Here is a 27,726-nt window from a genome sequence, read left to right as displayed (position 1 = left end):
TCCTGAAGGCAGGCCAGAGGGCTGGGGGGATCCCTCCTCAGCTCTCCGGCAGACCCCTATTGCTATTTAACGATGGGCAGCCAATTAGCTGCCTGCCATCAGGTCAACATCGCTTTAAGGGTCAAGCACCTGCCTCCAGTGCTGCCGGCCAATCAGAAGCCAGCAGCTGTGCAGTACCAGCAGCACTACTGGGAGCCCTGCAGTGACCAAAGCAGGGGAACACTCCGGGACAGGTGAGTGGGGTTAGGGATGCTGGGGCAAGCCAGGCAGGCTCCAGCGATAGGATGGGTTGGTGAGGGTGGCCGGGGGTCTTCTTGAGGTGGGGGGTGGGTGAGAGTCGGCCATTGCCGCTGGAGGGGTCCTCCAGGGCCCCTGGATTGCTTCCAAAGGAGGGGATCCCCTTCTAACCCCACTAGGAGGCCACCAGGTCTCACCTGGTGGTGTCTCCACATGGCAGTGGCCCCTCCGCCTTCAATAAAATTGAAGTGGAGGTGGGAATAGGCCCTTAATTGGCTTAAGGGGCTAAATTAAAAAGCAAAACCAAAAAGGTAATAATCTCCGGATTACTAACTGAGCCATGAGCTAATTGGCACTGGGTCAATAAGATTAAATAGGTAAATGCGTGGCTCAAAGATTGGTGTGTGAGGAATGGGTTTGAATTCGTGGGACGTTAGCACCAATACTGGGGAAAGAAAGAACAGTTCCAATGGGACGGGCTCTACCTGAATCATACTGGGACCAGAGTCCTGGCGAATCATATAACTAGGGCTGTAGATAGGGCTTTAAACTAAATAGTGGGGGGGAGGGTTCAGTTGCTTGGAAAATTAGGAAGTCAAAGCAAAAGGAGAAGGTAGGAGTGCAGGTTAGTGCTGAGGCTGATTGTTACCAGAAAATAAAAGGTAAGGACAGAATGAGTGAACGTCATATTGCAGCTCGGAATCATACAAGAGTAGAGAAATTTGATAATAGAACAAACTTAAAGGCTTTGTATCTGAATGCACAAAGCATTCGGAATAAAATTAATGAGTTAACAGAGCAAATAGAGACGAATGGGTATGATTTAGTGGCGATTACTGAGATGTGATTGCAGGGAAACCAGGTTTGGGAATTGAATATCCAAGGGTTCTCAGTATTTCAGAAGGATAGAAGGAAAAGGAGGTGGTGTCGCTTTGTTAGTGAAGGAAGAGATTAGTGCTGTAGTGAGAAATGATATAGGCACTGGAGATCAAGACGGAGAATCAGTCTGGGTAGAAATAAGAAATAGCAAGGGAAAGAAGACCCTGGTGCGAGTAATCTATAGGTCCCCAAACAGTAGTTCCACAGTGGAGCACAGTATAAACCAAGAAATACTGGGGGCTTGTAAGAAACGTACGGCAATAATCATGAGTGATTTTAATATGCATATAGACTGGATTAATCATATTGGCAAGGGGAACCTCGAGGGAGAGTTCATTGAATGTATTAGAGATTATTTTTTGGAGCAATATGTTGTGGAACTGACCAGGGAGCAGGCTATTCTAGATTTGGTATTGTGTAATGAGGTGGGATTAATTAATGATCTCATAGTTAAGGATCCTCTAGGGAAGAGTGATCATAGCATGCTAGAATTTCAAATTCAGTTTGAGGGCGAGAAACTGGAGTCCCACACTAGTGTTCTGGAGTTAACCGAAGGTAATTACATCGGCATGAGGACAGATTTTGCCCTAGTGGACTGGGCAGGAAGACTAAAAGGTAGGACGGTTGATGAGCATTGGCAGATGTTTAAGGAGATATTCAAATCCTGCCAATTAAAATATATTCCAGAGAGGAAGAAAGATTGTAACAGGGGGAAAAATCCATGGCTAAGCAAGGAAGTTAAGGGTAACATAAAAACAAAAACTAAGGCATACCATATTGCAAAGGCCAGTGGCAGGCTGGAAGATTGGGAAACTTTTAAAGATCAACAAAGGGTTACTAAAAAAGTAATAAAAAGAGCAAAGGTAAATTATGAAAATAAACTAGCGCAAAATATAAAAACGGATAGCAAAAGCTTCTATAAGTAGATAAAATGGAAGAGAGTAGCTAAAGTGAATGTTAGTCCCTTGGAGGATGAGACTGGGTCGTTAATGGTGGGGAACACAGAAATGGCGGAGACACTAAATCAGTGTTTTGCCTAAGTTTTCACGGTGGAGGACATTAGTACCATCCCAATAGTAACAAGTAATGCAGAGGTTATAGGAAGGGAGGAACTTAGAACAATCATCATCACTAGAGAAAAAGTATTGAGAAAACTATTGGGATTGAAGGCAGACAAGTCCCCAAGGCCAGATGGCCTACATCCTAGGGTCTTAAAGGAACTGGCAGCGGAGATAGTGGGTCCATTGGTTATAATATTCCAAAATTCCCTGGATGCGGGAAAGGTTCCAGTGGATTGGAAAAATGCTAATATAACGCCCTTATTCAAAAAAGGAGAGAGGCAGAAAGTAGGAAACTATAGACCAGTTAGTTTAACATCTGTCATTGGGAAATTGTTAGAATCCATTACTAAGGAAGTAATAACAGGACATTTAGAAAGTCAAAACGCAACTCATCAGAGTCAGCATGGTTTTATGAAGGGTAAATCGTGTTTGACTAATTTTCTAGAGTTCTTCGAAACTGTAACAAGTAAAGCGGATAATGGAGATCCTGTAGGTGTGGTATATCTGGACTTCCAGAAGGCATTTGATAAGGTGCCGCACAAAAGGTTAATACACAAGGTAAGATCACATGGGGTTGGGGCAATTTATTAGCTTGGATTGAGGATTGGCTAACCAACAGAAAACATAGAGTCGGGATAAATGCGTCCTTTTCCGGTTGGCAAGATGTAACTAGTGGGGTGCCACAGGGTTTGGTCCTCGGGTCCCAACTATTTACAATCTATATTAATGACTTGGATGCAGGGATAGAAGGTACAGTAGCCAAATTTGCAGCTGACATTAAAATAGGTGGGATAGTAAGTTGCGATAAAGAAATAAGAAATTTACTAATGAATATGGATAGGTTAGGTGAATGGCCCAAAATTTGGCAGATGGATAAGTGTGAGGTTATCCATTTTGGTCAGAAGAATAGAAAGGCAAATTATTATCCAAATGGAGAGAAACTTTGGAGTGCTTCGGTGCAGAGGGATCTGGGTGTCCTCGTGCATGAATCGCAGAAAACTAGTTTCAGCAGGTAAAAAGGAAGGCAAATGGAATTCTGGAAGTTATTGCTAAAGGAATAGAGTATAAAAGTAGGGAAGTGTTGCTGCAACTGTACAAGGCATTAGTGAGGCCGTACCTGGAGTATTGTGTACAGTTTTGGTCCCCTTACTTGAGGAGGGATGTAGTTGCATTGGAGGCAGTTCAGAGGAGATTCACTAGATTGATGCCAGAGATGAGGGATTTGTCTTATGAAGAGAGATTGAGCAGTTTAGACCTTTACTCTCTGGAGTTTAGAAAAATGAGAGATCTAATTGAGGTGTATAAGATGATTAAGAGGATTGACAAAATAGACTTAGAGAGGAGTTTCCTCTGGTGGGGCAATCTAGAATGAGAGGTCATAGTTTTAGGATAAGGGGTAGCAGATTTAAAACAGAGATGAGGAGAAATTACTTCTCTCAAAGGGCCGTGAGTCTGTGGAATTCACTACCTTAGAGTGCGGTGGATGCCAGGACATTGAGTAAATTTAAGGAGGAGATGGACAGATTTTTAATTAGAAATGGGTTGAAGCGTTATGGAGAACGGGCAGGAAAGTGGAGTTGAGGCTGAGATGAGATCAGCCATGATCGTATTGAATGGCGGAGCAGGCTCGAGGGGCTGAATTGCCTACTCCAGCTCCTAGTTCTTATGTTCTTAATTGGCCACTTAAGGGTCCCAATTGGCCTGGGACAGGAAGGCCATCTTTGGCCCTCTCCACCCTGAACAATATGGTAGGTGCCGAGGCAACCTCGGGAACGTCGCCACTTGCCATTTTGTTTCCAACCCCTGCTTCCGTGTCCGTCTCCAAAAGCAGAATTAACTCCTGCCCACTAAATTTAAAAGTCTGTTTTCATTTCTGGTAAAAAAAAAAGCTCCTTTGATAGCACAACCAGTTGAAGCAATGAATAACTGATCCATATAGACCAAGAACCTCCAACTTTTGATTCCTGGTCTCTGCTCAGTTAGCTGCTGTCAGGCAGGGCAGCAGGAGCAGTACAACAATTGACATCAGCACGTCAGAAGTCAAGAGGTAAAAATTGGCCATGATTCTTACTACCCCACCCCACCCTACCGACTGCTATTCAATGATTCTTGGCAATAGATGGATGTGTGAGCAATGGATGAGGAAAAGATTGGAGTTGGTTGCGATGCCTCCTGTGGAACAAAGCTTGACAACATTCTCTGTCTGGATTCATACATGAAGGTTGGACACTTGGGTGAAACACCACTAGGAATCAATTCAGTTGGGAACAGAAGAGAAAATAAGAAAAAAAGTACAATGCCAAGAAGCAGTTTACTTATCACGAGATAGAGGTACTGGTTTTGGGAAAATGAAAATTATGGTTTTCTCTCATACTCTTCAACAAAGTATAAAGTAACAATAAAATGAGAACTAACTTTTAGTAAAACATTTTACTTGTCCCATAAAATACAAACCAATATACAAATTAAGAAGCTGGCTAATTGTAAATATAGAAATTAAAATATTACCAGCAAGCAGTTGTATCATCTTATTTAAGAAAGAAAATTTATGAAATGGTGGTGTAATTTCAGGAGCATTTTCTTCAGTGATGTTTGCTTATAGCATCATTTGTCTTCCAGTTAAGTTTAGAAAGGTTGTTAAAGTGTTTGAAGAGGCTAATAGGTTTATTGGGAGATCTGCAAGTAATTTTGAGCTCATTCATTTCATGGAATAAGTTATGCTTTCAGATGATGGAGATTATTTTTAGAGCAGCTCCTCCCGAACAAGATCAATGTCTGCTCAATAAGAAGCTTTTATTGATAACTGTAAAATTTTGATGAGTTTTGTTTTTACGACAGTGGTAAAAAAGCACTTTAATTTGGTTATGTTATGACATTGACAGTGTGGCGGAACTTTTGTCTTATTTTTCAACTTATAAAAGTTGCTCTTTTGCAATTGGATCTTCCAGGTTTGCTACAATAATAAACATGAAGGAAAAGTACTTCACAGTTTGTTTATCAAATAAATATGGAATAACCATTTTAAAAATCAGATTTGGGAACTCTGACCTGAATACATTTACCAGTAAATAATGCTGAGATGAGTAAGGGACATGATTGATACTGAGCTAAAAGCAAAATACTGCAGATGCTGGAAATCTGAAATAAAAACAAGAAATGCTGGAAATACTCAACAGGTCTGGCAGCAGTTCTGATGAAGGGTCACTGAGCTGAAACGTTAACTCTGCTTCTCTCTCCACAGATGCTGCCAGACCTGCTGAGTATTTCCAGTATTTCTTGTTTTTATAATATTTATGATTGATACTGAGCACTGTTTCAAGAGGACGCAGAGGTACCGTCTGTAAATAGTTGTTAGCACAGCAGTTTGCTTTGTGATTATTATTGTAGTTATGTTGATTGTTCGCACCATCAAATTTAATTAATCTAGCCCAGTTCTCCAATCTTCTTCTTCTTCTTCGGCCCCCTTGTCTCGGGAGACAATGGGTAAGCACCTGGAGGTGGTCAGTGGTTTGTGAAGCAGTGCCTGGAGTGGCTATAAAGGCCAAATCTAGAGTGACAGACTCTTCCACAGATGCTGCAGATAAAATTGGTTGTCAGGGCTGTTACACAGTTGGCTGTCCCCTTGCGCTTCTGTATTTTTTCCTGCCAACTGCTAAGTCTCTTCGACTCGCCACACTTTAGCCCTGCCTTTATGGCTGCCGGCCAGCTCTGGTGATCACTGGCAACTGACTCCCACGACTTGTGATCAATGTCACAAGACTTCAAGTCGCGTTTGCAGATGTCTTTAAAGCGGAGACATGGACGGCCGGTGGGTCTGATACCAGTGACGAGCTTGCTGTACAATGTGTCCTTGGGGATCCTGCCATCTTCCATGCTGCTTCCATGCGACTTCTGTGTTGGAGATACAGTCCTGCCACCTGATGCCAAGGATTCTCTGGAGGCAGCGAAGATGGAATGAATTGAGACGTCACTCTTGGCTGACATACGTTGTCCAGGCCTCGCTGCCGTAGAGCAAGGTACTGAGGACACAGGCTTGATACACTCGGACTTTTGTGTTCCGTGTCAGTGTGCCATTTTCCCACACTCTCTTGGCCAGTCTGGACATAGCAGTGGAAGTCTTTCCCATGCGTTTGTTGATTTCTGCATTGAGAGACAGGTTACTGATAATAGTTGAGCCTAGGTAGGTGAACTCTTCAACCACTTCCAGAGCATGGTCGCCAATATAGATGGATGGAGCATTTCTGACGTCCTGCCCCATGATGTTCGTTTTCTTGAGGCTGATGGTTAGGCCAAATTCGTTGCAGGCAGCCAGAATCCTGTCGATGAGTCTCTGCAGATACTCTTCTGTGTGAGATGGTAATGCAGCATCGTCAGCAAAGAGGAGTTCCCTGATGAGGACTTTCCGTACTTTGGTCTTCGCTCTTAGACGGGCAAGGTTGAACAACCTGCCACCTGATCTTGTGTGGAGGAAAATTCCTTCTTCTGAAGACTTGAACCCATGTGAGAGCAGCAGGGAGAAGAAAATCCCAAACAGTGTAGGTGCGAGAACACAGCCCTGTTTCACACCACTCAGGATAAGAAAGGGGTCTGATGAGACGCAGCTATGCTGAATTGTGCCTTTCATATTGTCATGGAATGAGGTGATGATACCTCGCAGCTTTGTTGGACATCCGATCTTTTCTAGTAGTCTGAAGAGACCACGTCTGCTGATGAGGTCAAAGGCTTTGGTGAGATCAATGAAAGCAATATTCTCCAATAGTCTTAGTAATATGCATGGTTTAGCAAAAATGTGAAAAGTTATGAATGATTATCAGAATAGATTGATTCTGATGGTGAATCTCTCCATGAGAAAAATTTAAAGATATTTCTGGGATATTTTAGATGAATTGGATGCAACATTTGAGTCCAGTAAAAAGTTTATTAGCTTTTTATTTCAAACCTCTTGAAGTTTTGCTCTGTGTCCGCAGTCTGAAGTGTCTTACAATCAATGTATTTTATTTCTGAACAAAGAGTATTACTCAGTTGTTTGGTGCATTGCTACAAAGTACTGTGACTAGATTAGACTTGGTCTCCTGGAACATAAGCTGATTACAGCAGTGCTACATGCAGTAAGATGATGTAGGCTTTTTGCCTCAACGTTAGAACTGATGCCAATTTGACAAGAATGTTACTAAAACTCTGTGGGAGGATGTTAGCTGGATGTATGAATCAGTTCATCTGTTTATTGATGTTTCTCCTTTGTTCTACGATGTTGCATCTTGCTGTTTGTGTGCAGTGCAATAGTTTTTTTTTTACGATGTGTGGGATTTTGAGGAAGCAGCAATTGATAAAATACACCCAATGATTGAAGGATATTTATGATTTTTGCTGATAATTTAGTTGTAGGTAAGGATTGTCTCCTCTTGAAAGCAGATTCCATGAGAAACGGCAGTCTTTTAGTAGCTCACTCAAGAAGCAATTGTTCTCATACAGGCCTGTACATTGCATCTCACTGGGCTATTTTACACAGCCGAGATTGATCTTATCTTCATGTCACAACCACACAAGCATGCTTCCCGCAGCAATCATTGGCTACAGTCTCAGGAGTATGGACCGTGGTAATGTGTTTCTTTTTTTCCTCAGGACCAATTATCATGCCCCTTCCCCTCCCCCCTATCTCCCACAAACTACCTGCCCAACTGAGCACAGGCTGGGGACTGAAACTCGTCCAATTGAATCACAGAATCACATCGGCCCATTGAGTCTGCACCGATGCATTAAAACACCTGACCTGTCTACCTAATAATAATGATTATTAATAATAATACTTGGCCCATAGCCTTGAATGTTATGACGTGTCAAATGCTCATTCAGGTACTTTTTAAAGGATGTGAGGCAACCCGCCTCTACCACCCTCTCAGGCAGTGCATTCCAGACCGTCACCACCCTCTGGGTAAAAAGTTCTTCCTCAAATCCCCCTTAAACCTCCTGCCCCTCACCTTAAACTTGTGTCCCCTCGTAACTGACTCTTTAACTAAGGGGAACAACTGCTCCCTATCCACCCTGTCCATGCCCCTCATAATCTTGTACACCTCGATCAGGTCACCCCTCAGTCTTCTCTGCTCCAGCGAAAACAACCCAAACCTATCCAACCTCTCTTCATAGCTTAAATGTTCCATCCCAGGCAATATCCTGGTGAATCGTCTCTGCACCCCCTCCAATGCAATCACATCCTTAATCAGGCTGCTCAATGGTAAGCAGATATTATAGAACATGGAGTTTGCATTAAGTCTTAACCAATGTACTTTGTTTAAGTTTAGGTTTTGTTTTAAAAGTATTCATTGCAATCTCATTTCTGTAAAATTCCACTGAGATTGTTACAATTTTTGCAGCATGAGTTTTTTCTCTACTCACTGGTCCCTCATTTCTTGTGGACAGTAACAGTCTTTTCTCCCAACAGGAATGAGTGATTAGGCAGTTTGCATTGGTCAACAGGTCAACATTTTCAATATGTGAATGAGGCTTAATCTGAAAGCTGCCTGATCAACATCATACAGAACAGAAACACCTGGTATCATTGTCTTTCCAACTGTGTCACCTACATACAATTAATGAATTGATAAAGCACCTGGTGGCAGTTGGGGACCAACATACTTCGTCTATTGGCTACATTTGACAGGGTTTAATGCACTTCCTTGAGGGCATGATTGTTTATCCTCCCTTTCTGTGCTGTTAAGTACAGCAGTTTACAGAACCTGACTACACTTTCTCTGGAAGAGAGTAACATTGCCAAGTTGTCCAGCTGAGCATAAGAAGAATTAGCTATCTTAGAATTCAAGTAAATTTTGAATCCAAAATGCAAAAAATTGTGAATTGAATGTCATCGAATCATACAGCACAGAATGAGGTCACTTGGCCCATCACGCCTGCACCGGATCTTTGTAAGAGCAATCCAATTAGTCGCATTCTCCTGCTCTTTCCCTATTTTTTTTTTAGAAGAAAAGCATCCTCATCATCTTATTGTTATTCAAATTGCAGTTTATTTCCAAAAGTAATGGTGACTTCCAAAGTAAGTCCAGTTCCATTGTTAATGGGTGGAAAATCACAGACTGTATGCCAAGGTACATTCTCTTCAAATGCCATTCCTCATAGGAAGTTCCTTCAAATCACTTTTGTAGGTGGTTATCATAAGCAGTCGTAATCCATAATACAATGGATAAAATTCAACAAGATAGTCTATTTTGTGTGGCATATTTGCAATCATCCTTCAACCAGGGGAAACTTTGATATCTGTTGCTTGTCCATCAGTGATGCTTACTTGGAATTAATATGCAAGCACTCAAAATTGTTTTTTGCAGAATCCTAAGAAGTTAATGATCAGTAACAGGTACCATCATACATAATACCATTACAGATCCTTAACCTCTAGGCCTAGGATTCCTAGTTAACCTCTTGTTAGTTTGTGAATAATAAATACACTCAAATCTCTTAATTTTGCAATTTCTACCATTTGCATGATGTGTTCATGCTATTGCTCATGTAATCGATTTGTCATTCTACCTAAAGACAATGACCTTTGGGAAGATTTGGTAATGAGATGAAGATTTATTGAGATTTTAATTGTGAATTAATGTCACAAATTTTGATGGCCTACAGATAAATCAATAAATGAATCATGCATTAAGTTGTTTTGTGAGAATGGCACTGCTCTTTAAATCATATAATGTGGTGATAAATTTTTCTTAAAGTCATTTGGACGTTGATCTAGAAATAGTATTTGGATAGCAATTTAATTCCTATTTCTTCGTTTTTCTCTCTGCAACCACAGCAATCCATCACAAATAGTGACATAATGTTTGTGAAACTCCACGCACCTTGGGAAACGATATGTAAATACGCAGAAAGAATGAACATCCGCATGCCTTTTAGGTATTGTATGTGTGTTGTCATATTAAGTTTGCTTCTACTAGCAAATCTCTGTTGAATCGGTCACTGTTACACAGCAGTTTTAAAGAAATTTGAGTTGCAAGTTAGGGAAAAGCCTAGGGAGGGGCTGTATGCAACATTCAATGTTTCACTTGCCTGATGGAAGGTTTTAAAAACACAGTCAACAAGATGAGAATTGTTTTCTCTACCCCATAAATAATACATTCCTTGACAGTCATACAGTTATTGCCAACTCACTTAACTGTGAAATGTACAATCTAGCTTCCTATCTTTGACAGCTTGTTAGAATTACTCAGGAAAAATACAATAATAAGTCAATAGCTAAATTTCTGAACATGTTGCACTGTAACTTCCTGTCACTGTTAAGCAGTAATAAACAGTAATTTTTTGCTGATAATACCTGTTTATAGTCCAGCATGTATATGTGCATGATTTAATAATAATGTTTTGCCAACTTATGCCATCTTATTATTGGCACTTGAAACACATGGTAAGGGATGTTATTTAGTATTTCCAAAGCTTCCTGGTCCTTAGTCTTTTTTTTTCCTATTCTTCCAGGAAAAAATGTTATTACACTGATTGGAAGAGCAAAGCGATGAGCAGGTTGGTAGGCTCTGTGCAGTATTTGCTAATACCACATGGCATCCTGTAAAGATTGTGGTTGGTAGTTGTAAAATCACAGCTAGGGCACTATCTGTGTAATTGCCCTCTGGTATAGTACAATGCAAATTGTAGAACTAATCTGCTTTTAGTGAAAAAAGAGTATCTCTGTGGTGGCGTGGAGGAGAGGAGAAGAAATCCAGTTTACTTACTAAGTGATGGTCACATTTTAGTAACATTAATATTGGTTTACAGAGCACTTCTGACCACAATTGCATACCTCATAAGGAGCACTTGAGTTCATCATGTAGATAAAACCTATTGCCACAATGTTCTGAGATCTCATTGGACTGGTCTCATTTCACACTCATTGGCTTATCATGAAAATACAGGCTCTCAGCACAAAATTTTCCGTCGATGGATTAAGATGGGCTGAAAATCATGGTCACTATTACTGCTGACAGAATAAGCTGCGCTCTATGTCCATGCACTCTATGGCAGTAGGGAGTGTCATGGAAAATAATAATCCGCCTGGCCCGTGTTAAAGCATTTTGTCTGTTCCTGATTAATCCCCTATATAAACTTTTCAAAAATGTTTCATTCCAGTTCGGCTCTTAGAGTTTTTTTTAAAGTATCAAACAGACTGCCAATCAAAAGAAGCAAAGAGTATAGCATCTTACTTTTGGATCTGAATTTTTGAATCACATGTCAAGAGTGTGACAATTTTGAGATGGGCTATTTACTGCAACTAAACTAGAAATTACTGTTTTCTCCATTCCATTAGCACTGACTGCCAATCTGTAACACTCAGTCCTGTCAGCCTGCTCTTGATATAGTGACACTCATGAAACATTTTTTGTGGTAAACAATATTTCACTGCAAAATAGCACCAGTGCACTTGGTCTGAAATTGTCTCTAACTAGTTGGTCCAAACCTATTCCCATCAGTGCATTTACTAAAGCATGCAATTAACAAAAATTTAAAACTTAGCTGTTCCCAATTAAAGTTATGATGATTTAATAGCTTAATTTTCGCTTAGTGTTTTGTGTCGTGTTCTCTATTTATTGCAGAGAAATTTAGTGTGGAACATGAAATTTTCTTTCGAAGGATGGTGAGATTCTCTTTCCTGTTCTGCATACTTTGCTGAGGCATTGAACAAAATTTCCAGCAAAATTGGTCTTGGGTGGAATTCATTGCCAAGAGTGTTATATAATAGAAAAGTATTTATACTTTTATATAGTCTTAGTGCAGTATTTTGCAGTTCAGTGCCAACTTTTCAAGGGAGTTGAGACTGCAGAGGTTTGGCTTTGCTAATTTATCATACGTGTCTATTGTGGGATTTCTGCCATTTGCAATCAGATCATAATCGCTCTACTTCATACTAAATATGAGACGACTGTTTTGTTATGAGTATATAATAGATTTTTTTTTCACAAAGAGCCTCTCATTAATTAAAGTATGCCATTTGGGGTTCTCTTCTTTAATGTTCAAATTTCTCCATTCTTAAAGTTAAAATATGCGATAAATTCCATTTATTTGGTTCATTTAGTTCATATTTTTCCTATACATTATCAATTTGGGTAGATGGTTAAATATCTTCGCAACAATACGAGGGGAATTTTAAGCTCTTCCCCGCGGCAGGTTCGGAGGTATGGAGAGCGATAATCAGGGGATGGTGGTGGGGGAGGGGAACCCACCCCCTTCATGCCTCCACCAAAATTAAGTCCAGGACAGGAAGGCCTGTGAATGGTCTTCCTGCCCCACTACCAATTGAGGCCCTTAACTGGGCAGTTAATGCCCAATTAAGGGCCTCATCCAGCCGCTGCCGCAGTTCGCTGAGTGGCGAGTGCTCCTGTCGCCACACAGGAAGCATGGCAGGAAAAACCGTGTGGATTGCTTGCCGGCTCCGGGAGGGGTCCCTCGTTAAAAGGCACACTGCCCAAACGAGGGACCCGGCATCGGGAAGTGGGGGGCCTGCTGAGAGCCATCCCCTTGCCCACACTGCTGAACCTCCTACGCACCCCTCCCCCATGGCCCCCACCCCATGAGACTCCTCCCACCCTGACCTGCCTGTGGCCTCGGTCCAGCACCGCTCTTTGGTCTCGGGTGGGTGCTCCACTGGCAGCAGCCACCGCCTCTGCAGTGACGCTGCTCAGTTAAAGAGCTGCCAGCCTCTGATTGGCTGGCAGTTCTTAGAGGGCGGGACTTCTGGTGCCAGGGTCCTTGACCCTTTGGAAGGCCCGCTGCTGTCCAGTTAAGTGCCTAATTGGCCCTTGATTCGGTGTGCCTCCCACAGAAGAGGCGACGCAGGGTTCTCAGCTTTGCTGTAAGTCGAGACCCCCTTGTCTGGATAAAATTCTGGCCTATGTGTCAGCTTCTGAGAATTTGGTCACCATAGAAACCATTCTTCAGATTATTCTGCTGTGTTTTTCTGAATCCATCTCAAGCAACAGTTTTTCCAGTCATTTGAAAATACCAGACCTACAAATTTTCCAGCTCAGTGTTCAGTGCAATGAGAGCGAAGGCAAAGTTGTGGACTTTGGAAGTACTTTTGTTTGCCTGGAAAGACTGCAGTGCTTTGCTGAGAGAAGGTGCAAAATTTACCACTATATGGAGCACATAGTTCAAGAGGCTTATCAGGAAATTACATGGGGAGGACGCCTTGTAAAATGAAGCACTTTCCCTGTGGGCTTGGGGGGTCCCTCCCTCCCAAAGAGGGCCACCACCGGGAACCAATTCACCCCCCCCCCAGGGACCCTCCTTCCCTAGACCACAAGACTACATCCCCCAACCTACTTGCTAGTGCCTTCCGGACTGGCCCAGGCGACCCTGCCTCACTTACCTCTTCTACAGGGCTCCAACACTGGGCCTGATGGCATTGCCGATACTACTGAGCTGCTGACCTTGTGATTGGCTGGCAATTCTTGGAGGTGGGCTTTAAAGGGACAGGGATCCTGTCTCCTAAATCTTTAACAAAGAAAGACCAGAGGATCGCTCCGGGGACGGCAGGGAGGGAATCCAAAGGCAGAGGTGGGGTTCCCCTGCCTTTTTCGGCCTGGTGCCTGAAGCCCTGCTTCCAGCACAAAATACAGCCCCTGGCATATTCCCACTATATGCCAATTCAACTGTTGGGATTCTGTCAGTGTAGAGGCGGGTAGGGGCTTAATTAAAATGGGAAAGTACCAGCTTGCTTACATTGCTTTGATTTTAACTCCTGGGTTTGGGAGACCCACATCAAAAACTGGTGACAATCAACATCAGTTTAGGGGAGGCTCAGGCAAATTGTAACACATTACATTTTCTTAAGGCTCCTTGTGACCCAGGAGAAGCAGGAAAAGAGCCGATATGTGCCTCCTGGCTCAACCAAGAAACTTTGGGCCTCCTTTTCCCTGGGCTTTACCTTCTTGTTCTTTGGCCAGGGTTAGCTCAGACTTGTCTCCCCCCTCCCTCATTTACCTAACCGATGACTGTTCCTTTGGGTCCCCGGGAGTGTCGACATCCCACCAAATTCCCCATTCCCGCCTGCTGTTTCTTAAATCATTCGCACAACTTTGTGTAGGAGGCCATGCAGAGAAATATAAATGAGTCTGTGGTGTTGTAGTGGCCTACCCTCATGCTGAGGATTCCATGGGGGCTCTCCTTCCACTTCACACCAGCCCCACCAACCCCAAACATGCCCCAAGTTAAAATCAGGGCTTCAGATTTTCCAAGTTGCTTATTTACAGGAAAAATTGTTAAAGACCTTCAAAAATTAATCTCCCATGATATATTGGTTTACTCAAAGTTATATCATTTGCTGGAGCACTTTTACTATCAGATAAAGGACCTACTGTGGTGCCTCCCAAATGAACAAGATTGCACTACATGATATCACATTTCTACATTGGTCAGGCATGAGCCAGACAAATATCCAAATGCCACCTTCTGTCTGTGCTGGTTAGAAACACAAACTTACCAATGTCATGTGTTAGGATGAATGTCAAAATACTTTTCTTTGCTCCCCTTCAATTCTTTTTCAAAAGAACGACGTTTGACCAGCTCACCACATTCCAGCTTTGGAGTGGCATTCTAGTTTGGGAAACACTGCCCTAAATGCTTGTCTCCACTGCGTGAATTATTCCGTTTGCTTGTTTTTTATGCTATTAATTTTCTTTGAAGGAATGTATCACAGGGTTGGGAACAAATTTTCCAAAATGAACAGCAGGAAGTTCAGGTACATTTATCATGTCCTTGATGGCTTTTACTTTGGCACTGGCTCATAAAACTGATCATTAACTGGGAGAGCAGTTAAAACTCAAGTTTTGTTTGAGTGATGTGACCACGAGCCACTCAATGCAATATCTAGCCATAGGGTTAATGACTGTTCCAAGATGTACCTCGGTGAATGATTAGAGTTAGCTATTGCCAACAATGCACCAAGTGTGCTTTATGTCAATCAGCCTCAATTTTAAACAGTGCCTCCAGATTTACTGTCCTGTAAACCACAGTACCGGACATTTTAATTATTTTTAAACCTTTGATAGTAAATTGTCCCTGTGCATTCTACCCATTTCCAAATTAACTGTCTCCCTAACTAACTATATTAGCATTGGAGCAAAGCTCATCTGGCAATATTTCGTAACATTCATTTCAACACATTGTTCAATATGCTGTATAGGTTGTAAGACAATACTTTTGCATAAGGCCTAGATTAGTCATTTGATAAACTGTCCTTTCTCCATACACATGCAATCCCCAATACTATTACTGGAAAAATATTTCAGGCCTTTACTAAATAAATATTTTATGTAGACATGTAAATGATACAAAAACATAATTAGTAATTTCTAAGTGAATAATTATGTTAAGGTAAAAATCTAAACATCAATGTGTTAGAAAGACTTCAAGACAATTTTAGTAAAAGGACACGTGCAATATTTAGTTTATTTTAGAGTCATTGAGAGTCATAGAATCATTTACGGCACAGAAGGCGGCCATTCTGCCCATCAAGTCCGTGCTTGCTCTTCGGCTGTCAGTCCCACTCCCTGTAGCCCTAGTCTATTTCTCTCAGGTAAACATCCAACTTCCTCTTGAAGTCATTGATTGTCTCTGCTTCCACCACCCTTGTGGGCAGCAAGTTCTGGGTCATTACCATCCACTGTGTAAAAAAGTGCTTCCTCATACTCCCCCTACATCTTTTGCCCAGAAATTTCAATTTGTGTCCCCTAGTCCTTGTACCATTTGATAATGGGAACAGTTTTTCCTTGTCTAACTTATCTAAGCCTGTTATAATCTTGTACATGTCTATTAAATCTCCCCTCAATCTTCATGGTTTGAAGAGAACAAACCCAGCTTTTCCAACCTAACCTTGTATCTAAAATCCTCCTGGAGCCATTCTGGTAAATCTCCTCTGCACCCTCTCAAGGACCCTCACATCCTTCCTGAAGTGTGGTGACCAGAACTGGACACAATAATCCAGTTGAGGCCTAACCAGAGCTTTATAAAGGTTCAGCATAACTTCTCTGCTTATGTACTCAATGCCTCTATTTATGAAACCCAAGATTCCATATGCTTTACTAACCCTTCTCTCAATATGTCCTGCTGCCTTCAAAGATCTATGCACATGCACCCCTGAGTCCCTCTGTTCCTGCACACTATTTAGAACTGTGTCATTGAGTATATATTGCCTCTCCCTATTCCCTCTGCCAAAATATATCACCTCACACTTGTCAGTATTACATTCCATCTGCCACCTCTCTGCCCATTCTGCTAGCCTATCTTTGTCAATTTGTATCATTCTCACTGTTTGCTGTACCACTAGGTTTGGTGTCGTCAGAAAATTTTGAGATTCTACTCTGTATTCCAAGATCAATGTCATTTATATATATTATAATACATATATATATATAAAAAAAAACAGTGCCCCAGGCAGCACTGACTCTTGAGGAGCACCACAGTCTACCTCTTGATCCTTACTTTGATTGATTTGAGCGGTAAACATCATCTCTATTCTGATGGTTAGTAATAAAATAGATTTCGGCCTGCAATATTGGTGGATTTGAAAATAACTGATTGATCCTTGTGCATGTTTTGATACCATGGAAGTACCTTTAAACGATGCAACTATGAAAATATAAACTAATATTCTAGGATTATTTAAGTGCATTTCATTTTAAATATCAGTAGTTTGACATTTGCTTATTAGCGTTCAGAGAAATCTGCGACAGTTGAAGAGTTGGTTGCCAAGAAATCCAATGAAACTCGATAAAGAGGCTCTACCAGATCTGGAAGAGACTGATTGCTACACTGCACCATTCAGTAGAGCACGTATGCACCAGTAAGTATTTTGTACACATAAGCATATTACACAACCAAAGTTTGAAAATATATGAATACTATTCATTTTAATAGTATTAATTTGCATTAATGGGGCACATCCCAAAGAGCGAGTTCAAGGCTGTATTGAACTTCAGAAGTTATGACGGTGTTCATAAATTGGTGAATGTCACATTTTATGCTTTGTAGTTTAAATTATAGCCCCTCAGTTGTCTTGATTCCTTTTGTTATTCTATAGGCATGCAAAACTTAAACATAGAATTTCACGTTCTCTTTTTTTTCCCTGAAAAAAACCCTCTTCAGCTTCACCATAAACAACAAAGACACGTTTTTCAGTAATTCAACAAGAAGTAGGATAGTGCATCACATGTTACAAAGGACAAAATATGAAGATGGAAAATCCAAAATGGGTAATGTTTTAATAAGCCATTATATTTCAATTACAGAACAATGATATTCTTAAACAAACCGTAGATCATAAAAAAATGTTGCAGCGCATTTGCAATCTTTTTTGTTGAGTGAATGCACAATATGGTGTAACCCTGTGCCATACAGCCAGGAAGGTAGGCTTTTTCTATGCTGAGATGGGGTGGAGATAGTGGAAGGGAGGTGGTTTTGACAAATTTGAGCTAAAAGTCATCCTGATAGCCATTCCTGGTTGCCATCCGGTTACCCTAGTAGAAAATATACATCCATGGTAGGATCAGGGAGAAAAGTGTTATGTTTTACCCACAACTTAGCAGTGCCCTGCATAAGTCACCACCTTGAACAGAGAGGCAGAGATAATTGTAGTTTAATATATAACATCCGGTTGTTTTAGTTCTACATGTATTATGTATATGAGTGAAGTTGTTGCAGTATACAGTATTTTTATAACTGAGCCTATGTTGCAGGCATAACCACACAAAACAACACTCAATGGCCTACTAGATAAAGGTACTGACCAATATAGTACTAAATCATACAGTACTGAAGCTTCCAAGCTCAAACCCTGATTTAACAAACCTCCGGGGTCACATCTGACCTCAGTCCCAAGACTAGGGAGGGGAAATAGTTACACAGAGTCCCAAGACCCAATGGCTCTGGTTAGAAAGTGTAGGTGTGTATAGGCTACAAAGCAGGTGTTAAAATTTTGGATTTTTACACCGGGTATTTCCTTGGGTTGATTGACATTAACCACTCCCATAAAAGGACCTCACATCATTTATGGAATAGAGTATGCCTTTACCTGCTTGATATCTCTATTGTAGTGAAACCCCAGGAGTGAACACAGAACCTGTAGTGCAGCTCAATGGAAAATAGCCTATGCTGCTACATGAGTTTTCAAAGTCCAGATCTGGTTATAAACCAACCTTTTTACTTAACATTTTAAACAAATAAATGAATGGTATTAAGTATAAACAGCATTTTGATGTAATTCTCCTCAGGGTCCAAATAACAAAGCCACTTCTTCTGTATAGATGCTCAACATGACATTGATGCTTGAGGTGCATTTGCTGACTTGTTACAAAATGTTACCGCAGAGCCTTTGATTAGCTCTGTACAAATAATGGCCCTAGACTGGGAGTAAATCAGTATTTTACAACAGTCATATCAATTCAATTTCCTCTCAAATCATTCTGCCTCTCTGGAGTCATTTTATCCTAACTTGCCAGATGGGAAACTCGTGGGATCAGGTGGAATGCCAATGTTACACCCCTGCTCCCCACCCCGCCACCCAATTTTACCCTCTATTGACTTGAATAAAGAGTAAAATTTGATGAGGTGTAAAACTGGTATTGCACCCAATCCTGTCAGTTTCCTGACCTGGGAATGGTTCATGGGGCATAGACTGTGAAGATTGAGAATATTTCCATTCTTCTCAGCTTGACGAGCGTGCAAAAAAAAAAGACCAATAAAACAAACCACCTAATTTAAGAGTTTATGTCTAGCTTTTTTCCCCCATTTGAGTTTGTTTCCATATTTATGCTCAGGAGGTAAAAGAATATTTCTTAGCAACAAGAAAAATGGCAGATTGCTCTGACATTTCAGAAATGATCCAGTTCACAAAGTAAAATAGGCAGGGGCCAATTAATGCACAGGCCATTGGGACCATGCCCAGGGGCACCAACTAAATATGGAGATCCTGCTGATGCTGTTCAGCAGATATTACAATATTTGTTTGCTCAGTTCTGAGGAACCTTACAATCAAAGGCATTCAGAAGCTTAAGAAAACTGAAATGCTTTTTACAGAAAAGAAATTCCCTAATAATAAAGGGGCAGAGTTGGTTTGAACCAGGGGTCCAGAGGTTAGGGGGAATGACATCATCCTGTAGCTTCACTGCTTCATGCCTTACAGTTTCTATCAGACACAGGTTACTGAATAATCGAACATATGATACATGCGATGTATGTCTGCGGTTGTTGCATATTTGGTAACCATATTTCCTAAAGCAAATATAGTTGTTTTATTTCATGTTTCTATTGTGTGTGTGTGTTTGTGTGTGTGAAAGATAAGCAGTCTTATTTAAGTACAATATACAGTAATATGACTATCTTTATTATTGATGCAGTTTGGAAACACTCTTTGGGCCCATTTCTTCGTACATTTTATTGGATTGGGGAGGGAGGTGAGAGGAGGTGGGTACATGGAGGGGAAGGTGGGATCAGTGCCCGAACGTTCTTTGTGCTCGGGGCCCCAAGAATTCTTAATCCGCTTCAGATAACAGAAATTAATTCTAACTGCTTAAGAAGCAGTTCTGTCCCACATTTTCTGATAATCAGCTCGTCATTTGCTTTATCTACATAAAGGTTTGACGGGGCTATTAAGTTGCTGATACCACTTTGAAAAACATCCTCCTCTGAATGGTTTGGCAAGCAGACGAATGAGAGCTTTCTGATTTCAATCTATAAATAGAATCCCAATTGATTGCGAGTGCTGGGGCTTACATGGAGCTTCCATCCTCCAGAAAATGAAAAATGTTGGTGCCTGACAGAATATCTCGAGAAAATGCTTAATTGGAAATAGAGATCACAAGAGCAAAAATGGTTTATCATGAGAATCAGTATTCTAGATCTTTTTTAGACAGGAATGAAGTGCAATAATTTTCACAAGCAAAGCATTCCCAAAACATTTAGTGTTTAAAAATGGCTTCACTGAAAAATCTACCTTTTGCTATCTAATATCAGCAAAAGGATATTCTACTTGGTCATGCAATGATTATGAGTACTGGCTAAAATTTCCATTGCCTTCTGCTCAGAAAAAAATTGGATGTTTCTCTTTTCTTCAGGTTTAAATAGGTTACTCGGCAATGGAACATATGAGGCTGCCTTTCCTCCACATGAGGTGAGACAACATTGAGCTTTATTTTTAATAAACTGGGGAAGCAACATGGAATATAACATGAGCTTCTTAACGCTTTAAAAAGAAATATTACCTGTGGTAACTTGGTAATGTTCTGTTTATTTTTTTGGATAGTATCGTTTGGACATATTGAGGTAGATTTTCGTCCTCACTGCCTGAGCACTATGCTAGAGAAGTGGCTCACCTGACCATTGTACAGCACGCCCGATTTCTATTCCATTTGAGGGATGGGAGAGTTTTCAATGGGTGGGCAATCTGTTCCACTAGAATAGTCTCCAGGTGGTGAAGAATAAACTCTATGCCAATACCCTTAATTTCAAAACTTTATCTCTAAGTCCCCATGTACTTTGCTAGCTGTCAAAAGATTTGGCAACTATGACTGTGGATTGCTGAAATATAATGGTCCAGAATTTGCAGAATATTTGATGCTGAAATGTCAGCGTTAGCCATCATTACCCCTCTGAATCTGACAGCAACTTAAGGATTTAGCACGAGCGCAGATTAACACGGCATTCTTGAGGTTGGCAACTATCATACATTGCTCTGCTGCAGGTTGTGCTGTTGACACACCTCGCCACTACCAACTACCCCTGAGCTGGCAATCAGCAAAATCAATTGATCTGGGGAGAACTTCTCCTTTTCTACTCTCATGTCACTGTTAGAAACCCGAGAAAAAGTTAAACCTTGTTCAATAAGGTTTAATTGAGATTTTCACAGCAAACTGAGTAATAACTACTGATGAACAAACATCCTGAAATTTATGAAATGTTGTTAAATATCTCCATTATGATTAATTAATAGATTTTTTGTAAATACGATTTTTAAAAATAATTGTAAAGAAAATTTTTTAAAGTTTGTTCATGATATTTCAGTTTCCACCTGTATTCCATGCGCATGTCCAAATTTTTATTTCACTTGGTGTAATTTTTTTTTAAGTAATTTGATTTTAGTGCTTTTCATTTCCTGTTTGGCTGTCTGTGAGAATTCTTCAATGTGATTGGCTGCTTGGGCAGCTTGATGACATCCCTGTAGCTCGATGCTGGGAATCCTCATTAGACTACCACTACACTCATTTGCACATCTTATCAAAGTGATTGCTCGGTTTCTCAGCAAGGTTTTCTTTGAGGTCAGTGTGAGCGCCCTTGCTTCACTGCTAACTGCAAAATCCAGGCCAATGAACTGCATGTACCCCAGTGAAGTGCCCATTCCCCAGGTAAATGGTATACTTTTGACACAATAAATCACTATTCCATATTAACTTGTTTCTCTTCTTTAGAAAATGATTGTAGTGACAAATTATTTTTAATCATATAGTTATTGTTGATATGCAAAATGAGGTATCTGTAATCATTCCATTGTTTTAGTGTTAGAGTGTTAGAGATACAGCACTGAAACAGGCCCTTCGGCCCACCGAGTCTGTGCCGACCATTAACCACCCATTTTATACGAATCCTACACTAATCCCATATTCCTGTCACATCCCCAACTGTCCCTATATATCCCAGAGCTGGCGGGCAGCCATAAAGACAGGGCTAAATTGTGGCGAGTCGAAGAGACTTAGTAGTTGGCAGGAAAAAAGACAGAGGCGCAAGGGGAGAGCCAACTGTGCAACAGCCCCAACAAACAAATTTCTCTGCAGCACCTGTGGAAGAGCCTGTCACTCCAGAATTGGCCTTTATAGCCACTCCAGGCGCTGCTTCACAAACCACTGACCACCTCCAGGCGCGTATCCATTGTCTCTCGAGATAAGGAGGCCCAAAAGAACACTAATCCCATATTCCTGTCACATCCCCAACTGTCCCTATATATTTCCCTACCATCTACCTATACTAGTGACAATTTATAATGGCCAATTAACCTATCAACCTGCAAGTCTTTGGCATGTGGGAGGAAACTGGAGCACCCGGAGGAAACCCACGCAGACACAGGGAGAACTTGCAAACTCCGCACAGGCAGTACCCAGAATCGAACCCGGGTCCCTGGAGCTGTGAGGCTGCGGTGCTAACCACTGCGCCACTGTGCCGCCCTCAGAATTACTTTTATTTTGCTACAATTATTTCTGATAAAAGGGCTCTATTAGCTTCACCTAATAAGTAAATAAATATGTAATATGTCAACTGTTGTAAATACTTTTATAGTTTTTTTTTCAAATCAGTTTGTCAGAAAAACAAAACTGTTGCTCTTTGGGCATAAAGTCAGCCCAATAGTTTTAATTTTAATTGATGTCTGTCTTTGTGCTTGAAAAATGACTGCACCTCATTTTGTTTCAGCAATGTTACCTGTAAATGGTTTGTGTTTTGCTCCTTCTGGCTCCACAGAAATTAAACTACTAAAATGTTTGCTTCTCTCTGTGTGGGCTTTCTCCAGCGCTCTCTCTCTAAGGACTGCTGGTTAGTAGCTGAAGTTTCTTGGAGCAATACGTTGTAGAACCAACTAGAGATAAAGCTATCTTAGATCTCGTATTGTGTAATGAAGCAGGGTTAATAAACAATGTCAAAGTAAAAGATCCACTGGGAAAAAGTGATCATAATACCACTGAGTTTCATGTTAAGTTTGAAAGTGGCACATTTCAATCACAAACAAGAATCTTAAAGTTAAACAAAGCCAATTACGAAGGTATGAGGGGAGAACTGGCTAAGATTAATTGGGTAAATAGACTGGAAGGTATGGGGGTAAATGAACTGTAGGAAACATTTAAAGAAGCCATTCAAAGGGTTCAACAAAAGTACATTCCATTCAAAAAGAAAAACTCATCCACAAAGACCCATCCGTGGCTCACTTAAGAAGTTAAGGAGAGTATTGGACTAAAAGAGGCTTACAATGTTGCAAAAAACAGTAGCAAGTCTGAGGATTGGGAGTGTTTTAGAAACCAGCAAAGGGCTACCAAAAAGTTGATAAAAAGGAAAAAATAGAATATGAGAGTAAACTAGCCAGCAATCTAAAAACAGATTGTAAGAGCTTTTATAAGTACATAAAAAGGAAGAGAGTAGCTAAAGTAGACATTGGTCCCTGATGGCAGAGACAGGAGAAATCATCATGGGGAATGAGGAAATGGCAAAGGCATTGAACAAGTAGTTTGTGTCTATCTTCACAGCAGAATACACAAGTTCCATACCAAAAATAGGCAGTAATTTAGGGGTTAAAAAGAGTGAGGAAATTAAGGATATTGATATCAGTTGAGAAAAAGCATGGGAGAAACTTGAGGGACTAAAATCTGACAAGTCCCTGGGACCAGATGACCTACATCCTACGGTTCCAAAAGAGATAGCTGCAGAGATAATGGATGTGCTGGCTATGATTTTCCAGAATTCCTTAGACTCAGGAATGGTCCCTTCAGATTGGAAGTTGGCAAATGTTACGCCGCTTTTCAAGAAAGGAGGTAGAGAGAAAATAGGGAACTACAGGCCAGTTAGTTGAACATCAGTCATTGTGAAGATACTAGAAACTATTATTAATGAAGTTTTAACATTGCACTTGGAAAAGCATTGTGTGATTAGAACAAGTCAGCATGGTTTTACTAAAGGGAGATCCTGTTTGACAAATTTATCTGAGTTTTTTGAGGATGTAACTCATAGGGTAGATAAAGGGAAACCAGTAGATATCGTATGCATGGATTTTCAAAAGGCATTCAATAAGATGCCACATAAAAGATTAATAGGCAAGATAAGGGCTCATGGTGTAGGGGGTAATATATTAGCATGGATGGAGGATTGGCTAACAGACAGGAAGGAGAGAGTGAGCATAAATTGGGCATTTTCAAGTTGGCAGGCAGTGAATAGTGGAGTGCCACAAGGATCAGTGCTGGGGCCTCAGCTATTTGCACTCCATATTAATGACTTGGATGAAGAGACGGAGAGTAATGTATCTAGGTTTGCAGATGATATAAAGTTCGGTGGAAAGGTAAGCTGCAGGGAGGATGTAGAGAGGCTGCAAAGAGATTTAGACAGGTTAAGTGAGTGGGCAACATGATGGTAAATGGAGTATAATGTAGAGAAGTGTGAAGTTGTTCATTTTGGTCGTAAAAATAGAAAATCAGAATATTTTTTAAAAGTTGTGAAACTGGATGTTCAGATGTTGATGTTCAGAGAGACTTGGGGGAACGTACGAAGTTAACATGTAGGTGCAGCAGGCTATTAGGAAGACAAATGGCAAGTTGGCCTTTATTGCAAGGGGATTGGAGTACAGGAATAAAGAAGTCTTACTAAAATTGTACAGGGTTTTGGTGAGACCGCACCTGGAATATTGTGTGCAGTTTTGGTCTCCACATTTAAGAAAGGGTATACTTGCATTGGAGACAGTGCAGTGAAGATTTACCAGATTGGTCCCTGGGATGAGGGGGTTTTCTTTTGTTTAGAGGCTGAGTAAATTGGGCCTGTATTCTCTGGAGTTTAGATGAATGAGAAGTGATCTAATTGAAGCATACAAGATTCTGAAAGGGCTTGAATGAGTTGAAGCTGAGAGATTGTTTCCACTGGTCGAGGAATCTAGAACACAGGGACCCAGTCTGAGGATAAGGGGTCAATCATTCAGGACTGAGATGAGGAGAAATTACTTCAATCAAAGGGTTGTGAATTTTTGGAATTCTCTACCCCAGAGGGTTGTGGATGCTCCATCATTGAATATATTGAAGCTGGTATAGATAGATTTTTGGTCTAACAGCAAATCATGGGATATAGGGAGTGGGCAGGAAAGTGGAATTGAAGCCCAAGATCAGCCAGATCATATTGAATGGCGGAGCAGGCTCGATGGGCCATACGGTCTACTTCTGCTATTTTTTGTGTTCTTGTGTCTTTAGCCACTCTGTCCAGACCCATAGCAATGTGGTTGACTCTTAACTGCCCTCGGAAATGGCATAGCAAGCCATTCAGTTGTATTCAAGAATGTGGCTTATCACCAACTTTTCAAGAGCAATTAGGGATGGGCAAGAAATGCTGGCTTTGCCAGTGACACTCACACCCTGTGAATGAATAATTTAAAAAAAGTCTGGGCCAAAAATGTACTTTCTTCCTAATCTAAATTGACTAGAGTGGAATTCTAAAAATGTCATGGCTATCTAGCGTTATGCCAATAGTTACAAACTGGCGAACAATCAAAGGTGTTTTGTTATTGAGCCAAAATCGACAGGTTCCAATAACTTTGTACTACCCTTGACCAGACTTCCACCTTAGGGATCGAACAATAAATTAGTAGATAGAGAACATTGCAATCTGAGCAGACATCAGTAGATTTCAGAACTGCCTGGGCTTGCAGATAATTTAGAATGTGAAAAGAAAATGTGTGATAAGAATGTATTTTGAGAGCTTGATTTTTTTTGTGATTTTAGAAATTATTATAGAAGCATCAATGTAGAACATTTCCACAGATCTCTTATTTTCATTCAGTAGTTCGCTGAGTATTCTTGTCTTCATTTTTTCAGTTCTTTCTCCATTTAGTATTGCCAGAAGTAGATTTTTGTTCTGTTTTGCTTTTCTGTTGTCACCTTAAGAATAGTTTTTAACTTTATGAATTGCTTCCTCATCACATGTTAATGTTCCTTTGAAGATAGGCATGTTTGAACAGCCTGGCTGGAATTTTATCAAAGGGCATGATGTCCCGCCGTCGGGAACAAAATCAGATCATGAGCCCACGCGGGCAGCCTGCGGGACCCTCGGCTGCATTTTACTGACGGCCGCCAATTAAGAGGCCGCTGCCGGGTCCACTGTCCACCTCCCAGAGCTGTCGGTCCAATCAGAGGGCCAGCAGAGATAGAGATGGCCGCTACTGAGACTGCAGGAAAAAAGGTGCCTCCATGTTGAGGCACCCTCGAAGGCCTGATATGCTTTTTTTTATTCAATGCGCCAGGCAGGTGAGGGCAGCCATTTCCAGGAGCCCCTCCATGGGCCATAGAGCAGCCATAAAGGAGCCTCCCTCTCCCTGCACCCCCCCACCTTCCCGGAACACACTGGGAGGTCACCACGGTTCACCTGGCAGTCTCCCCGCATGATGACACCAATAAAATGCCAGCGGGGCGGGAACTGGCCAACAATTGGACAATTAATTGGTTTAATTGGCCTTCCACCTCCTGGTACAAGCCCAAGCATAAGGATTCTTCCCTTTGCTATTCACCCTGAAGGATAAGGCAATTGACAAGTAGCACAGAAATTACATATTTTCAAATCCAGCGAAGAACTAACAGCTTACCAGGGCAAGGCAATGGCCTGAAATTCATCTGACTGAAATGGCCAAGCTGCCTGTGGTGTCTTTTTTCCCAGTTTAAATAGAAGGCCAAATTCAGGCTGGCCTCGGACCTTCCAGTTTGGGCACATGTTGGAGCTGCATCACTGCCTAAAACTAGGTGTAAATGAGTTTCTGCACCAAAACCACTCACTGAACTTACTCCTGCGAGGATTTTGATTTTGATTTGTTAAAACTCAACATATGGGCTAGCAGTGATGTTGTGCGATGACTCTTCAGTTCATTGATCTCTAATTAAAATGTTAAGTTCAAGCAGCACAGCAAAATATTCATGTCTTTAAATTGAGTATCATTAAGAATCAGTTCTGAGAGGAAATCTCTGCTATACATTTAAGCAATGTCTGCGTTCCTGAGTTTATCTGGTCAAGCGGCGATACATAGCGTCACACACTAATAAGTTTAATCAAAATGCAGAAGCCATTTTGCTGAAAGGTGTATTCTGTCATTATGTTTTTGCAATTTAATTTTCTGAAAAGTACATCTGTGTAAACCTCAATAATTCCCTGACCTCCATTTATTACTGGGTAGACTGAACTGAGTTCCAACTCCAGATTAAGGCAGGCGAGCCTTTTTTCCCCCTTGGATCTAAACCTGCTCACAGTAGCATTTTATTTGACATGGTGATGTATTGTGACAACATCAACTCGAAAACATAAATAAGAGCCTGCGCTAATTAGGCCCCTTGAGAATTAGTTGAACAAATTCTGAATGTATCCCCTTCAAGTCTGTTTTAATTCAGAGGTGCCAAACCCTTTTAATAAATTCAGCAGTTTATGCTGCTACATTTCACCAGTCAGTGCCATCTATGTTAAATGATCTGCAAGACTAGAGGCCGAAGTTGGGGAAGTGTCAAGAGAGGGAAGGAGGGAGAGGACATGAATTGTTTTGTGAATGTAAGTTTGTTCAAATCTCTGAGTACCACTAGCTGTAATATTTGATGTCCATGTTAATCAGCAGGCGCTCAAGAAGTAACCTGTAGCTGGGAGTAAGTATATTACATGACAAGAGTTAGCATACGACCAAAACACTGCAGTGATCTTAATCTCCTCGCCTCCACGTTCCTGAGCCAATTTAATTTTCTCCACTGTGAAGTGAGACTTTAAGTCTTTGCTGGCCCTTGGCAATCAAGCT

At 41.1% G+C, this 27,726-nt stretch overlaps 1 protein-coding gene across 6 annotated transcripts in view; it reads left to right on the top strand.

Moving 5' to 3' along the window:
• Nucleotides 1-27,726, top strand: part of ano3 (anoctamin 3) — a 628,446-nt gene that overhangs the window by 371,689 nt on the left and 229,031 nt on the right. For all 6 annotated transcript variants that reach the window (XM_068046492.1, XM_068046489.1, XM_068046490.1 and 3 more), the window contains 5 exons: nt 9,985-10,085; nt 10,662-10,706; nt 16,888-17,019; nt 17,322-17,428; nt 20,288-20,343. In XM_068046492.1, coding sequence (XP_067902593.1) covers nt 9,985-10,085; nt 10,662-10,706; nt 16,888-17,019; nt 17,322-17,428; nt 20,288-20,343 — 441 coding nt within the window. The remainder of the gene's footprint in view (nt 1-9,984; nt 10,086-10,661; nt 10,707-16,887; nt 17,020-17,321; nt 17,429-20,287; nt 20,344-27,726) is intronic.

This window comes from Heterodontus francisci, chromosome 14, assembly GCF_036365525.1.
Source record: "Heterodontus francisci isolate sHetFra1 chromosome 14, sHetFra1.hap1, whole genome shotgun sequence".
Lineage (NCBI taxonomy): Eukaryota > Metazoa > Chordata > Chondrichthyes > Heterodontiformes > Heterodontidae > Heterodontus > Heterodontus francisci.
Note: the sequence above shows the minus strand (reverse complement) of the source record. Positions and strands in the feature narration are given on the sequence as shown.